General features: G+C 40.6%; 1 protein-coding gene and 2 pseudogenes across 1 annotated transcript in view; 1 reads left to right on the forward strand and 2 right to left on the reverse strand.

Moving 5' to 3' along the window:
- The window catches only part of arid3c (AT rich interactive domain 3C (BRIGHT-like)), a 124,297-nt gene that overhangs the window by 74,064 nt on the left and 27,840 nt on the right, over nt 1-22,393 (forward strand). Inside the window, exon 3 of the mRNA XM_033619158.2 lies at nt 9,014-9,086. Within this exon, the coding sequence (XP_033475049.1) occupies nt 9,014-9,086 (73 nt within the window). The remainder of the gene's footprint in view (nt 1-9,013; nt 9,087-22,393) is intronic.
- Nucleotides 4,071-4,953, reverse strand: LOC144464328 (uncharacterized; annotated as a pseudogene).
- LOC144464329 (uncharacterized) lies at nt 5,752-6,746 on the reverse strand (annotated as a pseudogene).

Here is a 22,393-nt window from a genome sequence, read left to right on the forward strand (position 1 = left end):
ATTGGTATCGGTATCGGCATTGTTGGCATTTTCGGCTGCTGTTCTTCTTTTATTAGTTAGCTGCTTTTTACGTCAAATTGTCACACCCTTCCTGTCCATGACCTCATCCTTCCAGCTATCCCTTTGATTTGGCACTGTTACTACCTCTGATGCCGTCTTAAAAGCGAGACAACTCAGTCCTCCATTCAGCGATTGTACCTTTTACAAGAACTGTGAGACAGCATAACGGCTTGATATTCTTGCCTCTAACAGGCAGTATAAAATGGGCTTGAGGACAATGTCTGCATGCAGAGGTTGGGTAGCCAGGCAACAGGAAAGTCTGGGACTTCTCAGTGGGGTTGCAGCAGTATACTGGCTTCAAGGTATATAGATATGAAAATTGACAGTTATCATACCCTGAACATTTGCTTATCTACGATATTGTACAAAAAAAGCAATTGGGCAACAAATCTTGCCTTTATTTGAGGTATTTTCAAAAGGGGGACTTTTTATTATTTTCATTTAAGAAGTAGTATAAAGTTTCAATTGTAGTCATAAACACATTTGTTCAACCAAAAAAGCCCTTCAGTTTTCAGTCCTTTAAGGGTCATTCTGACAGATAATAATAATAATCATTCTGTTATACTGTGATACCGCAAAACAGCAATACTCTCTGAGACAGTTATCGTACTGTGAAAATCTCATACTGTTGCGACCCTACTTCTCAGTTCATTTTCAATTTCCAGGTAGCGTTACCAGTGGGTGCAGACCAAAATGGGTCTGGATGTGACTGGATTCAACAAATTAGAGCAACAAAACATGCAATATAGAGCTGACCGACATGTCAAGCCGGAAAAAAAAGGCAGCCTGGTCCCAAACTTTTCTAGTTTTAGAAAGGGGAATCAGATGCAGATGTAAGTACATTACCTATGTAAATACGTGAAGCAAATACAAAAACTTATTTTAATTGAAACCACTCAACTTTCTTGACCTAACCAAGAATTTGTTTTTCCCCTAAACGTAACCAAAGAGTTTTGGTATGTAAGGCGGTGTTAAGAAATTGTGGCCGTATTTTGTCCTGTATTTCTGTGAAAGCTCATGTATCTCATGACTTTCACAGAAACCTCCTATTTTTGCATATTGTTGCTACTATGCATCTCACTCTTTGTTAGTAATGTGTCTTACACTGAGTAGAATATAGTTATGTGAAATATACAACTTGCGCTCATTAAAATATTTGTTCAGGACATTTACATAGAATTTCAGTAATGTTCTGTCCATCTGTTCCAAATGATTGCTTCAGTTCTTTTAAATGTTTTCAAGTGTTTAATCATCAGTATTGAACAACCATTTAAAAATACAAATAAACGAGAAATAAGTCTGAAAATAACTAAAGCAACTACATATGTATTCACAGTGAGCGTACTGTCTGAGTTACATGAATAGTTCCGGTAAAGGAGAAAGGCCAGGGGGCATTTCCAAATTCAATGTCAGCAGGCTTCCCTCAGCTGACCCTGGTGACTGACAGCCTGAGAGTAGCCTGAAAGCCTCCAGGTTCAGCTGAACCCAGTGTCCTTCAGCCTGCCTCAGCCTGTCTGTCTGTTCATTTACTTCACACAGTGATGGGGAAAACAAAAACAAAGTAGCGTTCAAACAGACAGGAATGCTGCACGGTGACTTTTCTCTCCAACTTAACTCCTTTCTCCTTGCCTCTAAGCCAGCTGCAGGAAAACTTGACAAATGAAGCTGTGCACATGTTGACATCTTTGAAGAATTAACAGTTTCAGTTATAAAAATGAAAGAGACAGTTCATCCTAAAATCATAAATGCATACTTTTCCTCTTACCTGTAGCTCGATTTATCAGTCTTGATTGATTTGATATGAATTGCCAAGTGTTGAAGATGCTGAAGTACCTGAAAGCCACACTTGAGTAAAAGTACAGATATCTTAGCAGAAAATGACTTTAGTAGAAGTTTAAGTAACCTTTTAGAATATTACTTGGGTAAAAGTTGTAAAGTATCTGATATTGACTGGACATAAGTAATTTTATGATATTAAATGTATGTTAGTTTTGAAAGTAGAATTACACTTGAAGAAAAACAAGTTTTTTTTATCAACATAAAGGATTAAAATAACAAAATCAAGTTTTTCCTTCCTTCTCATTCCTTCATTCATCTGTCTGACCCTCCTTCTTTCCTTCCCTATTTTGTAAAAAGTAACAAAGATGTTTAGGTGAGGAAAAGTATACATTCTGTTTAGGAAATTTAGTGGAGAATAACTGAAAGTTGACAAAAATATAGAAGCTCAAGTTGTGTGTAGATACTCCCAAAAACTACTCAAGTTCTGTAACAAAGTATTTTTACTTCATTATGTTACAACACTGTTGGCCGCAGAAATGTCTGCCTTCTCTCCAGTATAATGGAATAAGATGGCACTCAGCTTGTGGTGCTCAAAGAGGCAAACATGTACATCTGAAAAACTCAACAATGACATCTCTGTCCAGACATCATGACCCAGTTACTCAAGATAAGACCTTGTTGTGGGCAGTTTCATGGAGAAACTTTTTTCTTTCAACCAAATGACACCCACCAACCTTATCACAACATAGAGGGAAGCATGCATCTACTGGTAGCTCCCCTAGCACCACTGAGCACTAACTTCCTTCTGAGCAGTGTCGGCTTGGTGGGTGTAGTTTGGTAGAAAGAAAGCAGAAAATAGTTCTTATGTGAAATTGCATAACAAGGTCTATGGATTATCTTGAGTCACAGGTCATGATTTCTGGAAAGAGACATTGCTGTTGAGTTTTTCAAGCCTATTTTTGGCACTTTGAGCACCACAAGCTGAGTGTCATCTAGTTCCATTATATTGGAGGGAGACAGACATCTCTATGGCTGATATCTCCAACCCTTGGCAACTCACACCAAAAGATTCTAGACTTATAAATAGCACTACAGGTAAGAGGAAAAATATGTGTATTTGACTTGTCCCTTTAACATACGTGTGTTATTGCCTGTAGGAGGCACATGCTCATCATTGTTTCTGCATATATGCCTTTGCACTCCATGGGCCTCACAATTGATCCTGCAGCATTGTCATCCGCTGTGCATTTGTGCACTTAACATTTTTGCAATGGCTTGCTGTTCCTTTACCTTTCGATATTCCCTTCACCATGGACTGCCTGCAGTGCAGCACTCACAATACACTCATATCCCCAACCACCCCCCCCCCCCACCAATCACCCCCTCACCCAACATACAACACCAACACACACATACACACCACCTCCTACCTCCGGAACCCTCCCCTTAACAAACCCCCACCCCCCTATGGTTTCCTCCTGAGTGCTGACCTGCTCTGGTCCTTTAATATTGGTGACAGCTAATACACTTCTAAATGATCAGTTATTATCTCTGGGGCCTCGTCCACAGGGCCCCACTGATTCCAAAGGTCATCCCTCTGTCTTCCAGTATTGATTAAGTGGGCCTGTTAACGTAGCTCTGGGCCTTACTGAAAGTGAACATTGCCACTAACATATTTCCATCAGCTGTATCTGGCTGGAGAGGCCCATTTAAAAGCCTCTTTGACACTGCCGCTGCCCCAGTGAATAGGGCAGGATGAGGAGCATAATGGATATGCCAATAAGGAAACTAGTGCTTCTAAAATATACAGAGGGCCACAGGAATGACAGACACAAGGCGATACCCTGCTGAGATATTATAGGTTTGCATTCTCAGTCTTTATATGGCCTTTTATAGAACAAGCTGTACAAGGAATAAAAAGAAAATATGACTATACAGAGGCCAAAAGAGCTCAACAACTGAAAGTTAAGATAGTAAATGACAAAAAGATCTTTACCAGTTTGTCAATAAATGTTTCATTTTCAACAATGACATATTGCATTATAAGTACATAATTATAATGGTAAAAATTACAGCACCTATGGACATGGACAGGTGGTGATGAAGGCGAGAAAAGGGAAATAATTGACAAAATAACAACAGCAGAAAACAGAAATGTATGTATGTATATATACATATATATATAAAATCCCCCTCTCTCACCCTCCATGGGGGTGGTGGTGTGTCGTCCTCTACCAGAGGCCTGGGAGTTTGAAGGTTCTGTGCAGTATCTTAGCTGCTCCTAGGACCACACTCTTCTGGACAGACACCTCAGATGTTGTACCTTGAATCTGCTGGAGCCACTTTCCCAGTTTGGGAGTCACAGCCCTGAGTGTTCCGATTACCACTGGCACAACTGTTGCCTTCACTCCCCACATCTTTTCTAGCTCCTCTTTCAGCCCTTGGTATTTTTCGAGCTTCTGGTGTTCCTTCTTCTTGATGTTGCTGTTGCTCAGGATTGCTACATCTATCACCACTGCCTTCTTCTGTTGTTTGTCGATCAACACGGTTGGTTAGCCATCAGCAGTTTGTCAGTCTGGAACAGGAAGTCCCGCATGATCTTAGCTTGGTCATTCTTAACCACCTTAGGAGGTGTCATTCTGACCTTGGGACTTCCAGCTCAAACTCAATGCAGATGTTCCTGTACACTATGCCAGCCAGTTGGTTATGGCGTTCCATGTACGCTCTCTCTGCCTGCATCTTACACCCTCTTATTATGTGCTGGACTGCCTCAGGGGCATCTTTGCACAGCCTGCACCTGGGGTCCTGTCTGGTGTGGTATACCCCTGCTTCTATTGATCTAGTACTGAGTGCCTGTTCTTGTTCTGCCATAATTAGTGCTACTGTGCTGTTTTTCAGTCCAGCCTTTTCCAGCCAGTGGTAGGATTTCTTGATGTTGACCACTTCTTCAATCTGTCGGTGGTACATGCTGTGCAGGGGCTTGTACTTCCATGATGGTTCATGCTCCTCTTCTGCATTCTCAGGATTCTGCTGCCTGAGGTATTCACTTAGCAGCTCATCATTGGGCCATCTTCCTGATCTATTCCTGGGTCTTGGTTGTTTTGTTCTGGACATTGGCTCTAATGCTCACCAGTACTTGGCCTCCCTGACTTCACTGATTGTACAGTCTTAGGGTGCTGGCCTTGGGATGAAACCCTCCATGCACTGTGAGAAGCATCCTTGTCTTGATATCAGTGGCCTCTAATTTGGCCAGCTTATTTTACCAGTGGGGTATCTGATGACTGGCAGGGCGTACGTGTTGATGGCTCGGACCTTGTTCCTTCCATTCAGCTAGCCTTTACTTACTTACTTACTTACTCTTTGTAGATATTTGGCTGTGGCTGACCTCCTTGTGGCCTCCTCATGGTTCCCATATGCCTGTGGGACCCCAAGGTATTTGCAGCTGTCCTGAACATCTGTAATGTTGCCTTCTGGTACTTCAACCCCCTTTGTTATGAACATCTTCACTCTCCTTGACACCATCCGGCCACACTTATGTAGTCCAGATAACATTCCGATGTCATTGCTGTAGATCCTGATGAGGTGGATCAGTCGATGTCTCACTCATTTCTGGCACACAGCTTGATGTCATCAGTGTAGAGGAGGTGACTGATAGTTGCTCCACTTTGGAACTGGTATCTGTAGCCACTCTTTGTGTTGAGTTGGCTGAGGGGGTCCGGCCTTGTGCAATTGGCTTTGAGTTGGCTTCAGGAGTCATTTTCCACAGTCCCACTGAGTTCTTGATGAAGGCTCTTAGTGTGTCCTGTTGATGTTGAACATTTCCAAGCATTCTAGCATTCATGTGTATTTCACTGAGTTGTAGGCTTTCTTGTAGTCGATCCAGGCAGTGCACAGGTTGGTCTGCCTGGTCTTTCAGCCTTGGGCAACTGCGCTATTCACTAGTGGCTGGTGCTTGGCTCCCCTGGTGTTACTACCAATTCCTTTCTGGGCCTTGCTCGTGTATTGGGCCATGTGCCTATTCATCTTAACTGCTATTATGCGTGACAGGAGCTTACATGTTGTACAGAGGCAACTTATTGTCCGTTTGTTGGATGGAACCACGCCCTTCTGGGTGATCCTTTATGATCAGGATTATCTGTCCCTGGCTCAAATGCTCTGGATGGGTCCCATCCATCAGCAGCTGGTTCATTTGTGCTGCCAGGTGTTCATGGAGTGCAGTTAGTTTCTTTAGCCTCTCTTTAGGTGTGGATCATGTCAGGGCCTGGTGCTGTCCAGCTCTTCATACCTGATACTCTTTCTTGGATGTCTGCTGTTGCAATGGTAATTGGCTCTTGTTCTGGAAGATTGCAGTGGTCTGCTCTTAGATCCACTAGCCACTTAGCATTGGTATCAGGTGATGCCTCTTTCTCCCATATGCTCTTCCAGTATTGTTCCATTTCAGCCCTGGGTGGATCTATTCTCATGTTGTTACCCTGCCACTGAGAGTAAACTTTGGATGGCTTGGTGGAGAACATCCTATTTATTCCCCTGGCTTCTTCTTCTCTTGTCTATCTTTTTAGGCAGGTTGCCAGAGCTGTGAGCCTTTGCTTGGCAGTCTCCAGTGCCTCAGGTATAGACAGTTGTACTTTCTTGGTATCCCTTTTTTCCCCACACCTTTCTGTAGAGAGCTGACTAACCTCTCTCAGTGTCGCCTTGATCTTGGCCTACAGCCTCCTTTTCCATGCAGGGTAATGCTCTTTGTGGCTCATAGTGTTCATCTTGTTGCCAAGCTTCTCTAGGATCACTGTTGCTGTGGTGTTTATCAACTGATTCGTCTCAGTCATGGTCCTAGTGGGGATAGTACATAGTACTGCATTCCCATCACCTAGCAGACTTTTAGAGGGTACTTTGTCACTTAGCCTTGGCAATTGGGTTCAGGGTGCCGGGATTCCAGCTTATTCGTTGTTATCAATGTCAGGTCATTTGCCACTTGGTTACTTGTGTGTAATAAAGTATACAAGTATAAGAAAAATATGTATTACATGAAACTATAAAACTTTCAATGCCTGAACATTGTTGTGCAAAAGCAAAATTACAAATTTACAAAATGTCACAGTTTTGTGACACTATGAGTTAGGGGTTGCTATTCAAATCTAAAACTGTTATTTTCAATGTCTAGACATGGTTGTTTAAAACCAAAATTGCTCTATATTCTATGATAGGAATGTCCCTTTTGTCTGTAGGAACAGTCTGTCACACCTAATTGGCCTGTGTGAAATGCTGCAATAATACAATAATTAAGTTGTTATGTCCTTGTCTTACCTTGTTACTATTGCTAAAATTGGTCAAATTTGTATGATATATCAAACTGCAGATGTTATTCAGCATAAGTAAACAAGTCTCAACCATAACATTTGATCAGATTTTATACCTTGTCCACTTTTGTGTTGCAATTAGCTGTAGATGGTTTTGGCAGAGTTAGCCGCCATCTTGTTTTTACATAGATCAGCACACTGTGCTCTTTCTACCACTAGATGTCACAAAAAAGTGTCCACAAATGAGGACCACAGGTCAAAGTTAAGCAAAATTAAGTATAAAGTATAGCAAACCCAAAATGTAATGTCCTCCTAGAAGAAGGTTCTCAGGTAGGTAGGTAGGGTCTCAGGAGGTTAAACTACTTTCTTCTTTACATCAGTGCTAGGGCTGGGCAATATGACCTCAAATCAACATCACCATTAATTGAACATTTTACCTCGATTACGATTAATGAATGATTTTTTTTTTTTTTTCCCCCTCGTAGTTCACTGGCAAGGTTTATACTCTAAAAATGCTCAACTATTAAAGCTTGTTATAGTGTGTGTTATCAAGAGCTGCTTTGTGGAGGCACTCATTGCTGGGTGCTTATCAGTCTCTTTCTTGTTTTTTTGAGCCATGTACTGTTCATATCTGGTAACACGATTGTGCTCCAAGTGCTGAAACCAATTGGTAGTATTACTTTTGGTCGCTGAAACGTTTTTTTCCACAGTGTTTACACTTTACTGACATAGGCAAGATTACATCCGTTAGAGGTTGTGAATGTTGGTTTTTCGATTAATTGCGCAGCCCCAGTACAGTGCAGAACACTTAAAACTGTGGAAAAAGTAGTAAAAATACAGTGGCAGTGTCATTTTTGTTGATGTTCTGTTTTTTTCTGATCAAGCAGCACAGTGCAATGTTGGAGAAATTTGACATGAAATGGCAGGTGTGAATTCCACCTTTGCAGTTAATTTGGTTTAAGAGTGAAAGAGTGGAAAGCAACATGCACTTGCTTTATTTCCATTGTGATGCAAGGAATCAAATCCCTTGAATAACAAATTTTAAAGAAGTGAATTCCTGCACAAACTGATCACCTTTTTATTGATTTATTTAAAAAGTGGCCGACACTTTTTAAAACATTAATGCAGAGGTGATAAGTGTGTGCTGGAATTCACTTTTTTCTTTGAAATTTAATCAATGCAGGCACATGAACAGACTCATTTACAGATTGAAATCTCCATCACAACAGAAATATAAGTTAGTCTGTTGCGATCAGTTGTTGGTAACACCGTAAGTGTCATTTTTGAAGTTGTAGTTTTTAATAGTGTTGCTTTGATTTCATTCTATCATGAAGGCATTTATTTTGCTCCCTATGTATATAAAGAGAGGTGGAGGAAATATTAAAACAACCTTGCACAGGACTTTAAATTAATTAATGTTACTATATTGTGTGTTTGTGCTCAGTGATTGTGTCTGCACAACTTTTTGAAGGGGTTAAATATAAAGGCTGATGGGCATTTGTTTAGAGCTGACAAAAACATACCTCTCTAAGGCGCCCAGATGTGAAAAAGCTATTCAGGGCTAAAAAACATTTTCCTGATATTGTTCTAGCACCAGCATGGCACTGTCTGTCTTTGTGTTGAAGGTGTGTGTACCAGGTTATCTGTGTTGCTGATCAGTAGCTGCTGTGTGATACACTCACTGTGCTCAAGGTTACTCAGGGATTGTCTTTAAGGAACTCATTGTCCTCGTCTGTGTTGGCCATAATACTAAACAACCCCAGTATTCAGGAGACTCAAAGGCTTCCTCACCTACTGTAACCCTGATCAAACATGTTCTTGATTTTCGTTGGTGAAAATGTTGAAGACATTAGTAATTGATTTTTTTCTTTCTTTTTCAGTTATATGAACTGGATGATGATGAAAAACGCAAAGAGTTTCTTGATGACCTTTTCAGTTTCATGCAGAAACGAGGTAAGTGATTTCCACTTTAGTGCTTTTTTCCCAGCATTCTCTAATATGTCCTTCAATCAATCAGTTAATGACAATTTACCACATTACATGCCCATGGACTCCAGTGTTTCCAAAAGTTGAAAATGTTTTGTTTTCCAGTCACAGTCACTAGGTGTACATGCACAGTGATCAGATGACTGTTCTTGTCCCAGTACACAAGTACGGTAGGGGAATCGCTTTATTGATCGGGCCTCTTTTAGGTGCTTCCACCGAACATGGATTTGCTCAGGCATCCTTTTAAATCCAGTGTCGTGCAGCTGTTTAGCCACATTTTTGAACAGGCCACCATTTTGTGTTCCTCCCATCCATGCCTTTTCAAATATATAACTCTTTTAGCTGACACAGCATGAACTGTGTTTCCTCGTCTGTCCAAAAACGTACGATTCTGGATGTAGATTTCACCATGTTGTTACGGGTCTCTTCGTCTGTTACACATTTAATGCTATTTGACTTCTGGGTTGAAGCAGGGCGGAAACTGTGGAGCATGCACAGAGCACTTAGGCCAGTTTGGATCTGATTGATTGTATACATGCAGGAAGAATTTGACTCCAATCACATTACCTGGGTGTGTTAGTCTGACTTTGACAAATTTGATTTAGTATGATTTCAGTCGGACTAACATTTACATGTATTTTAAAAGTCCAGTTGTAGTTGGATTAACCCAATAAATCAATTTTTTTTTCTGTCATGTAAACGTACTGACTGTTTCAGAGTAACTAAAATTCTTTGATACATTTTAGACATCAGTAACTAATAATAACAACCCTTGTTCACATCAGAGATCACTTGTGATTTTACTTTTTTATCATAAACAAGTCCCAAGGCCCATTAGTGGGTAAAATTCTGTGGAAGGCTCAGCTTTGACTCTGAAAAACCAATAAAAAAAATCTGTTTGTACAAATAGTCCTGCTGAATTAATTCTATACACAGAAAACAGTGCACTCAGTTGTAAAGCTTCCAAGTGTCTCGTGACCCCATACTATACATCAGCAATAAATCTGCTGAGTAAAATCTTAAACTGATAGGAATGATGGACAAAGTTAAATGAAAATAAGTCTTCGATATTTTTTTAAAAAAAACCCAGCAAAACCATTGTATGTGCACAGTCCATCTGTAAGGGGCCAAACAAAGGCACATGACTACAGTGCACACGCATGTCACCCAGTGGCCCCCTCAGAAATTTTTCATAGGGGTCTCCAGATGGGACCACTAAAAATCTTGGGGTGGCACACCAAAACTAAAAGCTATAACTGAATTTCAGGAATTCGATTATGCTATTGAAGTATATAGGTTAGTTGAAAACTCTGTCAGTAAAGGAGAGTTAAGGAATCACACACTGATATACTATGTTTTCTTGTTTTACATTCAATGTTTCCCATTGTCTGATGTGAATAGACTAATACCGGTACAGTTAACATTTGAGTTCCAAAACTATCCTGTGTAAATGTGTTATGGATCTGTATGTTAGGCAGTTCATTGGTCTTCAAATTGGATGGTTGTTCTTTTTCCTCATAAAGATACACATACAGCTTTAATTTGAAGCAGTACTTTGACCGTAAAGAACAAAACTCTTACTGGGAACAAGCCTTCTCAAATTCAGGGGAGACTCATGGGTACCCATAGAACCCATTTTTATTAAGATATCTTGAGGTGAGAGTTCATGGGACCCTTTGAAAATGGCCATGCTAGTTGTTCCCTCTACAAAACTTAGCCTAACTGTAGCTTTATGTAGCCCCCACCCCACAAGCCACACCAACTTTGTTTTTACCAGTGGATGCCTTAGGATGTCTAGTTTCATAAGATACCATTACCTTTGTCATGAAATGTGCATTCCATAGCCTTCTATTCCGTTCCATAGACAGGTTAGGGTTAGGGGTTAGGGAAGGCCATTAATATATTTTTAAATCTTTGTGATCTGCTGGAATTAGATGAGAACAAATATATGCACTGCAACACCCTGACATTCACAGACCTCCTCACAATCTGATGAGTTATCTGCTTTTGTTGTGTGATGGTGTGTTTTCCCAAAGTGAGGATTCTGCTGGCAGTCTCTGGTTTTGTCGGGGAAATAGATCTGTGTTTAGACCCTTCCATAATATGAGGAAGTTAACCACCCAGCAGAGAATAAAAGGCACTGCCACTTACAATGACTGTCTATTTTAGGAGCACAAGGCTAGCGTGCCATGTTTTTGTTGTTTGGAATTCCTGGTGCTGCTGCACACAATGTTTTACATGTGTGCAGATACATTTGTTTTATGCCCTCACCTGGCTGTCCTTGACTTACAATGCAGTAGACTTGGAATTAGGAAAAACAGATTTTTTAGTGCAGTTTATTTTCCATTCTATGACATCATCTATATTGTTTAAACAAGAATAATCCAGAATTGCTGTAATTTCAGATCATTTTCAGTAAAGTTTCAAATCAAATGTATTACACTCCATGTTGAGCGATGGCAGACTGGGCCGTTTGGTTTCCTGTGCAACATAAGAAAAAAAATAATGCCTCTATTAAGATGAGTTCAGAAGGAATTAAAACTTCAAATAGAAATTTATATGGAAACATTAAATGTGTTTTACTCCACAGAAAACTTAACATACATATAATGAGAATTTAACAGCTGGAATCCAGATCTATATTGCCAGCATTTGGGTAAATTGTCATCATATGCATAAATATTCAGTTATCACATGATGCTATCAAATTTGGAATGCATTTAACAGCTCCGATGCCAGAAGAAAATGTTGACATCCCACTTTTCTGCAAACAACACATGTGGTACATTTCAACATGCACACACGGATATTTAGGATGTTATAGGATTAGTTTTGACTCTTTACTGAATATAACAGGACTTTAAGGAAAAGGAGCATTTCTGTTCCAGGTGAAAAAACTGAGGGAAAGGGGATTCACAAAAAGAAAAAAAATTGGCATATCATTTACATGCACAATCATCACTCCAAAAAGCTGTTAGCAATAGCTTACCTTGTACTGATATAAGATGCAAGGCTTTCCACAAGGAGCTAGGGGGGGCTGTTAAAGCCCAAATTTGGTGGCCTCTGCAGTATTCTATCATATCTGATCTTAACTATTGCATATTTTAATGATTGCAAACATGTAGTAAATCATTGTAAAGGCGAAGTAGGCTTCTTGTGCATTTTAGCCCACAGAGTCTGTAAATAGTTATAAACTAGTAGTGTAGCAGTTCATAAAATTCACAGTCCAGTTCACGGTTCAGTACGTTTTCAACACAGTAAAAATGTAAAATTTTTCTTGATTTTCAAAATGTGTATAAAAACTAAATCATTAAGTATAGTGCTTTGTTTTTTACTTTGAACAATGACAGAGCTATACCTGAGTGCTTCTTCTGGGGTGTCTTCTTAGCAGCATATAGAATAAAAATGGCCCCTTGAAAAAAATATTAAGATATAAACAAATGCAAACAACAGAAGCAGTTCTGTTTCTGAAATGCCAAAATGTCCTTTTTCATGAATAAAAACTAACATCATAATTTGGGCTTTTTTTGTACAAGGCAGGAATTATGGTCTGTCTGAAATGGGCTCATGAAGGAGTAGTGTAATGGAGCTTGAATGCATTAAGCAAAATTTGTAGAGCCTATATTTTCTCTCAAGTCAAGTCACATATCGCAGCTATAAATGTAATGTTACAAGTCCCTGTGGTGATTTCATTTGCCCTGTCTGAATCAGTTGGGAATGGCTGCCCTAAACCCTGTCAGGACAACATTAGCTTGTAGCTTGTGCTCCCCGTTGTTTTCGTCTAGTTCCACCTATTGACACACTGGGGTGATATCAGTGTAAATGAGTTGACATGTTTGAAGTATTCCCACTGATGTAACCTCCTGTTGTGTGACGCAACATACCGTTGATTTTTATCCACCACTCTCTCTCGCCTCATAATTCACAGAGAGCCCAAAGTGGCTCCAAACAACAAACCTGTAGGTTATTGGAGGATCTTCTATTTCTGGTTTGGTAATGACATTACTAAGCATCTTGCAGCTAGTTAGCTTAGTGTAGCTGAACACAACTTTTGTCATTGCTATGGACTGGTCTCTAAAAATGGCCTGGTCTCTCACCTTAGCATGGACATGTTAATTACTGAGCTGACAGTTTGCAGAGCCACAGTGTAAACAAAGGTTTATTATATTTTATTATAGGTCCACTCAATAACATAATATAATATAATATAATATAATATAATATAATATAATATAATATAATATAAAGATCTGTGTTTTGAATGGCTGTAGAGATACATATACAAACATTAGAATATGTTTCAGAATATTTTTCATGGGCATATAACTACCTCAATATAATTATCTATTTTCAAATCAAAAATGGTCCGGCAAAGGGATTCTGAGAAAGTGCTGGAGAACTTCAAGCCCTAATATGAAGGTTTTGGGAATATCCCAAACACTAAAGTCTCATTTGACCACAGTCCAGCTGTGTGCTGTGACAGCTGTAGAAAAGCACATGTTGATGAAGTAATGATGTAGCTGGGTGGTCACTTGGGTTTAGAGACAGTATGGATTGTTGTTGGAGCGTTCAATTAGAGATTGATTTTGGACTTAGTGTAGGGAGACATTGTCAGTGCAGAGCAGATCAGCAGTGGCCTATCTCCACTGCTCGCCTCTGACAACTGTGATCAGAGTGGACTGCTCCAAATATCCCAATCAATGTTTCTTGAAAACATCACTGTCATTCAGCACTGACAAAGAAATGTCAGCCAGGCTAGCTTGCAGTTGTGTCAAAGTGTCAAGAATACAGTGCTCCTTTAATATTGTTGATTTATTGGCTGGCTAAATCCAGACCACAATAATACAACAGGTTTGAGCTTTCCTATTTGAGCTGCATGTTTTAGTCAGCACTGAGCCTGAAATGTGGATGTCAATTTAATAGAAAAATAAATAAATAAATGCTTAATGCATAAATAAATAGATGCTTAATATATTAAACTGTGTGGATTGCAAAGAGTGAAACCAACAAGTTTTCCAAACTTAAAATGCAAAATATTTTTTTGTCATGGTCTTTCAAGATGATGCATATTTTCTGGTCTGAAACCAGATCAGCAGAATGACATTGTTAATCAGAGCCTTCTAAAATGATAATCAATGTTCGTCCAGCTGCCCTAAAGGGTCACTTCACCCCAACATCAAAAACACACATTTTTCCTCTTGTCTGTGGTGCTATTTATCAGTCAGGATTGTTTTGGTGTGAGTTCCCAAGTGTTGGACATATTGGCCATTGCAATATCTGCCTTCTCTCCAATGCAATGGAACTACATGGCACTACAGACCTTGTTGTGGGCATATTTATGTAGGAACTATTTTCTTTCTACCATACTACACCCGCTAACCATATCACCATGCAGAAGAAAGCGTCCATCTACTCATGGACGAGAGGTTCGTGCTTATGACCGCTTGTAGTGTAAACATTACTGGCATCCACCTCAGCTGAGCTGTAACCTTAGCTAGCTCAATGACACTCTCAAAATCCTCTTACCTTAAGTCAGTGTTGGCGAGGTACTAGTTACATGTAATTAAATTACAAAATCAATGTAATTGTAATCAGTTACAGTTACTGAGAAAAAATATGTAATTACAAATTTCAGTTACTATTTAAAATGTTGGTGATTACAAACAAGTTACATTACTTCCATACTGATATCCAGCTTTTCGGGCTTATAATGTGGCTGAGTATAATTTGTAACCTCTTAAAATATGAATGAGGATAGTGATGTGAGATAGTGACTACAGTTGCATTTGTGGTAGTGATGAAAACAGTGATAAACAGAAACAAAGCGAGCATCAGATGAACTGCATTCATCATAAATATGCCACAATAATATAAATAACCAGTGCCAATTAATCAGTCAATGAGCGTGTGTGTGTGAGCCAAGCAGGGCCGGACTGGGACAAAAATTCAGGCCGGGAGTCATACATCCACCCAGGCCACCCAGTCCACACATTACATGCTCACACACGTGCACACGGACACACATATGGGCTAAGTAATCACCAAAGCTCATTCACATTCCAGACTGACAGTCACACAACAACTCTATTAAACACAACTGTAACAGCAACCCTACTCATAGTCCTCCAGTCCAGTGCTTTTCTCTTCCCTACCCTCACCAAATGTGCCCCTCAATAAACCAGGACTCCTATATGAATGGGTACATGATTGTATTATTTTGTCAGCAAATCATTTTGATGTCAGCTTATCATAATCAATATGGCAACACTCATATTCAATGCAACAGTAAAACAAGTAAAAATATAAGTCAGCAGCAACTTCAACTTATCTGCTCTTATTTCAGTTACATTAGATAGATATTGAAAACTTTTGAACTTAGACAGATAAGAGCCTATCCTTAAGAGGGGTCCCCAAACTGCTTCAGCCTGCGCTGCTCTGTACAAAATGGAACCAAATGGACCCTTATGGGTTAATTTGGCTCTTATAGCTTATCATCAATCATTTATCTGGCCTCGGGTCGGTCCCCATCCTCCCCGGACCTCATGTTGAGAATAACCAGTTTTCTTACTTTTCTATGTTAACTTACTTGTTGCAGCATCATCATTTGACAGCGTCAAGCTGCTGCTGGGGGCTGGGGGGGGGGCTCTGAACATATCTGTAAGTTTATGACATTTGGCCGTCTCCTCCTCAATGGCCCTTTTTTTTATCTCTCTTTTCAGCTCCACCTTTGCTCTTTTTGCGGTCTGCTGAGCTGCAGAGCTCCTACTGCACAGTCTGCACACATAGGCACATGTACACACCCTCTGCTCTCTGCTCCACCTGACTCGCTACAACCAAGCTGCTTTCAGTTTACAGGCGCACTGATTTGGGGGCAGGCGCGGGCGGAAAGCGAAACAAACTAATCACGTCTTGAATCTACCAAAAAAACCAACCTTTTTGACCAATTGTTGTGACCAATGCTGACAAGCACCTATCATTTCTGACAGCGGGCGGGCTCTCTGCCAGCCGGCACGGCCACCTGCGCTGCAGAGTGCGCCTTAAAAAAAAAAAAAAAAAAAAAAAAAACAAGACAGGCAGGCCAGAGCAGACCACTTGCGGGCCAGGCTGGTCCTCATGTGAACACGCTGTCTGCGGTCATTTTGACTTGGCCAGTAGCCAGTAGACTTCACTACAAGCCAGGTGGCTGTAGAAACAGGCGATGTGCCATAATTTCTAAAACCAGCTGCTGGCAATTTGACCAGCTGAGTTGCAAGTGACACCATCAGCCAGCTTCAGTTGAGCTCAGAGGGCCAGTTCACACAGTTGCAACTTTTCTCTGCAACATTCTAAAATGGTTTTGTCTCATTGTGAACCTTTGGTCTGAAGTGAGCTTTACCCTAACTTATTTTTCACTTGAATATGATAATCTAATATAGTTACAGCAGTTTGAATATTACCATTGATGTTACCACAATTGAATTGCCTTTAGGTCCTACCTGTGTACAGTAATACAGTTATAAATCACTCTATATGTCTTTGTAGAGAAGTGTCTGGTGTCTAGTTGCAGCCTGGTGTCAGTCATTTATGCAAGATACACAACTTTTGTGTCTTGTGTGTATAAGGTCATGATAGACTGAGCAGATGAAAAGAAGATCTGCTCCCCCCAGTGTAATTTGTGTGTGAGGGTGGGGGCTGCTGTATTTATCCAATGTGGGAACCTACTGAGTATCAGGATTAAGTTACTTCAAAAGAGTTTAGTTAGAGGAAACAACAAGATAGTCCTGATATCCCTCTTCCCAGCAACATTTTCTAGCTTCTCCTGGGGGATTCTGAGATATTCCTAAGCCAGATAATCTCTCCAGCATTTTCTGGGTCTACCCTGGGGTGTCCTATCAGTAGGACATGCCTGGAAAAATTGATTAAAAGGGCCAAACCATCAAGAGAAAAAAAACCAAAATGAAGTGTGCACAGATACAGCAGTTTTAAGTGCACAGACTGACACATGTTCAGAGATGCTGCCACTCAGAAGAACCTCATCAGTCATGGGGAATAAACATCATCATTTTCAGTGTGCCCACCCAACCCGGTCACATTCCAAAGTTGTTGAATACAGGCGCTGCGGCAGTGACTGCATCAGACACAGATGAAAAAAGCTGTTCTTTCACATCCGCATTATACTGTACGCAGCTGGGTACTTTAAGTGTGTAACGGCGTCAGAGGGAAACATGGCTAGACAATAACTAATGGGCTGTCCACACCAACGCGGGTATTTATAAAACCACGACTCTTTGCTCACAGTTGGGGGGGGGATTTCAGAGATTGTTGTTTTTCTGGTAATGACGTTTTATTGCCTTCTGATTGGCTACAATGGCCTTACAGTTAGGAGTTATATCGCCACCTACTGCTTTGGCATGTGTATTACATTGCTTGATATTGGAATTTGCGGTGTCATGTGGACAGAGGTATTTTTATTACACCGCTCGTATGGACGCAGATTTGACAAACTGGAGGCCAAAAAAGTTTGGTTTTAAAAATACCCGTGCTCGTGTGGACTAGGCCTAAGTTCAGAAAGTCTGAGTAGGGCAGTTGGGAAGGATGGTGGATGGGTCCGACAATCACTGACTTTCACCCGAGAGGCCAGTGTTCACTTCCTGTATGAATGTAAAGCAAAACCCTGTTCTTTTTTCTAAACATCAGTTTGCGGTGGTGTACCAACATAGTGTGGTTATTTTGAAAGAGACTATATGCAAACTGTACATTTCCTGTGAAAATTGAAGTGTATTTTGAAAACACACAATGCATGTAACGAGCAGAAGTTGACACAACGTCCCAGAAAGTCAACAACAGATGCACCCAGGCTACCTTGCAAATCATAAGTTGACATGGAAAGGGGTGATATGTGACAAGGTCAGTGTGGGAATGTGCTGGTCCACCAGTAGAGATTCAGCAATACCGTTTCTACTGCAAGAGCTATTCAGGGCAAGTTATGAATCAAATCATGGCTGGATTCTCAGTGAACTTGAGAAGACACAGAATATATAGCTGCCATCTAAGGTAACATGATTTGGGCAGACATGGTGAAGAGTGAAGCTGTAAATACAGAAACCTGTAACACTTGACATTATTAACTTCTCAGGAACCTTAAACCTTCCATATTAAGAGAGTTTTAGTTTTACTGTTCTGAGTCTGAGTGTGGTGGTCAAATCAGATGTGATAAAGTGGTTATTTTCTATTTTCTTAATTGAATTTACAGTTACTGTATCGTGATACATACCATTACTGGTATATACTGTGATAGAAGATTTTGGTGATATCGCCCACCCCTAAGATAAAATTATAAACTGTTTTGTCAGTGCAGCAGTTCCATGTTCTGTGCAGCACATATCATATCAGGACTACACCAATAATAAAAATAATAATAATACATTTTATTTATAATGCCCTTTTCATCAAAAGATCTCAAAGTGCTACAGGTTAAAAACAAGGAACGATAACAAATAATAATAATAAAAAAGAGAATGGAAGGGAATAAAAACAAGATGAGCAGTTATTTAAAAGGTTTAAAAACAAAAACATCTAAGGGGGACCAAAAGCTTTGCTAAAAAGAAATGTCTTAAGACCTTTTTTAAAACAGTCAGTGGATTGTGGTGCCCTCAAGGTGTCAGGGAGGGCATTCCATAGACGTGGGGCAGCAGCACAGAAGGCCTTATCTCCCATGGTCCTGAGTCTGGTTCTGGGTATGCGGAGAAGGTTTGAGTGAGTGGAGCGGAGGGAGCGTGTTGTGTTTTGTGGGTTGAGAAGTTCTTTGAGGTATGGGGGGGCATGTCCATGGATACATTGGTGTGTGAGGAGGGAAACCTTGTACTCAATCCTGGTGGAGACGGGAAGCCAGTGGAGTGAGTAGAGGATGGGGGTGATGTGCTCATGTTTCCGCACTCTCATCAGGATCCTAGCTGCAGAGTTTTGGATGTACTGAAGCCTCTGCAGGCTCTTGCTAGGAATCCCGATGAGAATTGCGTTACAGTAATCCAGTCTGGAGGAGATAAAGGCATGAACCAGCTTTTCGGCATCTGAGAGGGAGAGAATGGGGCAGAGTTTGGCAATGTTACGGAGGTGGTAGAAGGAGGTCTTGCAAAGGTGGTTGATATGGGATTCAAAGGTGAGCTGGGGGTCCATTTTTACACCAAGATTTGTGACTGTTGATGAGAGGGGGATTTTGGAGCCAGAAAAGGTGATGCTGGTTATGGATGATGATTTGGTCTGGTGAGGGGTGCCAACCAGGATGGCTTCGGTTTTGGAGCTGTTGAGTTGGAGGAAGTTTTGCTCCATCCATACCTTTATCTCCTCCAGACAGGTGGTGAATTTTGACGGGGATGACTGTGATGATGAGGGTGGGGTTGCACCAGCAGCACAGAATGAGCTCAGCACTTAGAATAACTTACTTAGTTAAGTTGCATACTCACTCACTTCAGAGGGAAACTTTGCTAATTTTCAACCAGATTTGTGGCATCACAATGTGAACAGTTTGTGCTGATAAATGATGTTTGGCTTCCCCTTGTGCCGTGAGCACCGAGTTCCCTGTTACCGGCGGTGATGCCCCCTAGTGGCAGAGTATCGCAACACTGCTTAACAAAGCTCAGACATAGATTCCAAACATGTGCACCAACTTTGGTTACAATTGCTTAAGCCAATTTTTTAATTATGTAACATTATTACATAATTATGTATATATATGCGTATATACACCATTATGCAACACTGAGACCAACCCAGCCTCACTCTGAACTCGTTGAAATCTGGTGTTTGGTCAGTGACGAAAAAAGCCATCCATTTTACATTGGCATGATATGCAGCTGGTAGCCGTTATAGTTTATCGGCACCCGGCTGTGGGAAACACGGTGGGACAAGAACAAAAGTTAAGGCAACGAATGTCCGAGTAGAGCGGGTGGGAGGGATGGTGGATGGGTCCAACAACCACTGACTTTCACCTGCGAGGCTGGTGTGATTGTACAACCAAACCCTTTTCTTTCTTCCTAAATCCAACCACGTGGCAAAACATAACCACGTGTTTGTTGAAGGAAAAAAAACGTCAATTCACAGTGTTGTACCGATGTAGTACATTTGCTTTGAAAGGAACTGTATGCAAACTGTTCATTTCCTGTGAAAACAGAAGAATATTTTGAAAACAACGAATGCATGTAACAGGCAGAACTTGATAACAACCAGGTCAACCCAGGGTACCTTGCACGTATGTGGACATGAAATGTCCATGACCAAATGTCAATATGTGACAAGGTTGGAGTATAATTATGTTGTAAAGACACAGCTTTGAAAGTGTATAATGAATGTCAAAACGGATTGACGAAGGCTACTGAAATTTTCTTAGTAGTTTTAGATTGGCAAAGTCCATAGATGATCCTGGCAAAATTTTGGGACAGTAAGGATAATTGACATTTCAGGTGTACTTACTGTCAGTTTTACCTTCAGATGAAGTGGTTTGGATCATCTTGGTAAACTGCTGGTTTGTTTTCAACCTGTGTAATGTCCTGACTGCTTGTCTTGTCCTGTCTGTCTAATTTAGGGATTTACCTGTTAAGTTCCCTGGGTTGGTATCAGCACCTATACTGATCTGTTTTAAAAAATTGGGCCTGACTTCACCCATTGAGATCATTATATAATTCTACATTTTTTGCTACAAGGTTTATTCATTCACTCGCATTGGATGACCTCATTTGTAGTTAGTGCCACAGCAATCCCTGGACTTTTGTTACCTTTTGTAATCAATAAAGAATGTTGATTTCTTGAAGAGTACACCCTCAGCGACTCATTTTAGTACACTCAGGGGTTTTGCTAGTCTTAAGCGCCGTTAATACTTCAATCAAGATGCTGACGCAGGCAGCGGGGACTAGAAAGTGGAGTGTCTTACCTTCTGCTTCATTCCTTTACTGACAGCAGTACAGTGTTTCACTGACATATTTTCTCTTGTCAGAGGAACCCTTAATGGCTTGAATCATGCAGCAGATGGTTAGAGCACCTTTGTGATGTTTTTTTCAGTCTTGGAAGCAGGGACATGGAATCCTCATTGAGAGATTCCATCAAAAGTAGAGCAGACAATGGCTGTGATGGCCTCCATTGTGTGCTGATAAATACCCAGGGTGATTTACTGTTGCCCTAGGACTGTGGTTATTAATTGATTATTATCTCCGAGGACTACCATCAGCACTTTTTCTCTAATAAGTCAACTTTTGTCCCCCACCTAATTGCTTAAGAATACTATGTGGCAGAAGAAAAGACTACTTGAGAGTTACCTTAAAAAATGGCAGAGTCTTCGATCGCTGTGACAGTAAATATTCCTCTTTACTCTGCTGCTGCATCCTGCTCTCACCTTGAAGTTGACTTTCTTTATTTTTATGTTTTTCTCTGTTCTTTGGTGGAGTCTTCACATAGCTAGCACAGTGAAAACAAAGCTGTTGTTTAGGTTCTGCAATTGCAGAGGCATCTGTTCATTTTCTCTCATTATTACAGGATTTATTTAAGTATCTCATGTTTTATATTTTAATTGAGGCAATGTGCTTGTACTTAATGTTTCGATAACTGTTAACATTTAAGACCTTTGGTTTCTTTTGTTAAGTGGATAAAATGATGTGTAAAAAAGAACATATTTACAAGTGATAATCTGACTGGGCACATACCTGTTCTCCTCAGTTTACCATTACACTGCAGCTTGGGTAGCCAGGTTTGCTCTGCTGTGCAAGCCCAGTTTTACCTTGTTGTCCTGCTGCTTTCATGTTAGGGAATCCTCTCAGAACGATGCTTGAGATCAGGAATTTCTGTTACTGACCGGGTACCATCCTCTCCCAATTACACACACAGGAAGCACAATTGCATCTCCTCTGAAAAGCTGACAGTTAGACAAATTTATGTCTTGGAGAACCATTCCATATCAAATCTGATCATTTCTTGGCATGTCGGTGGCTTAGTGGTAGAGCAGGCGCCCCATGTACAAGGCTATTGCCGCAGCGACCCGGGCTCGAGCCCAGCCTGTGGCCCTTTGCTGCATGTCTCTCCCTCTCTCTCTCTCCCCCTTCACACTTCACTGTCCTATCAATTAAAGGCAAAAAATGCCAGAAAAAATATCTTAAAAAAAAAATCTGATCATTTCTTACCAGAGGTTTGGTTTGTAACAATATTCCATAGAGGGTGGGCACCAAGGTGTTCAATCTCTAGTTTTTTTATCAAAGGGCAGACATTCATATTTTTGCTGTAAAAGATAATGGACATGATCTCACTGAAAT

The sequence above is a fragment of the Epinephelus lanceolatus genome, chromosome 9 (assembly GCF_041903045.1).
Source record: "Epinephelus lanceolatus isolate andai-2023 chromosome 9, ASM4190304v1, whole genome shotgun sequence".
Taxonomy (NCBI): domain Eukaryota; kingdom Metazoa; phylum Chordata; class Actinopteri; order Perciformes; family Serranidae; genus Epinephelus; species Epinephelus lanceolatus.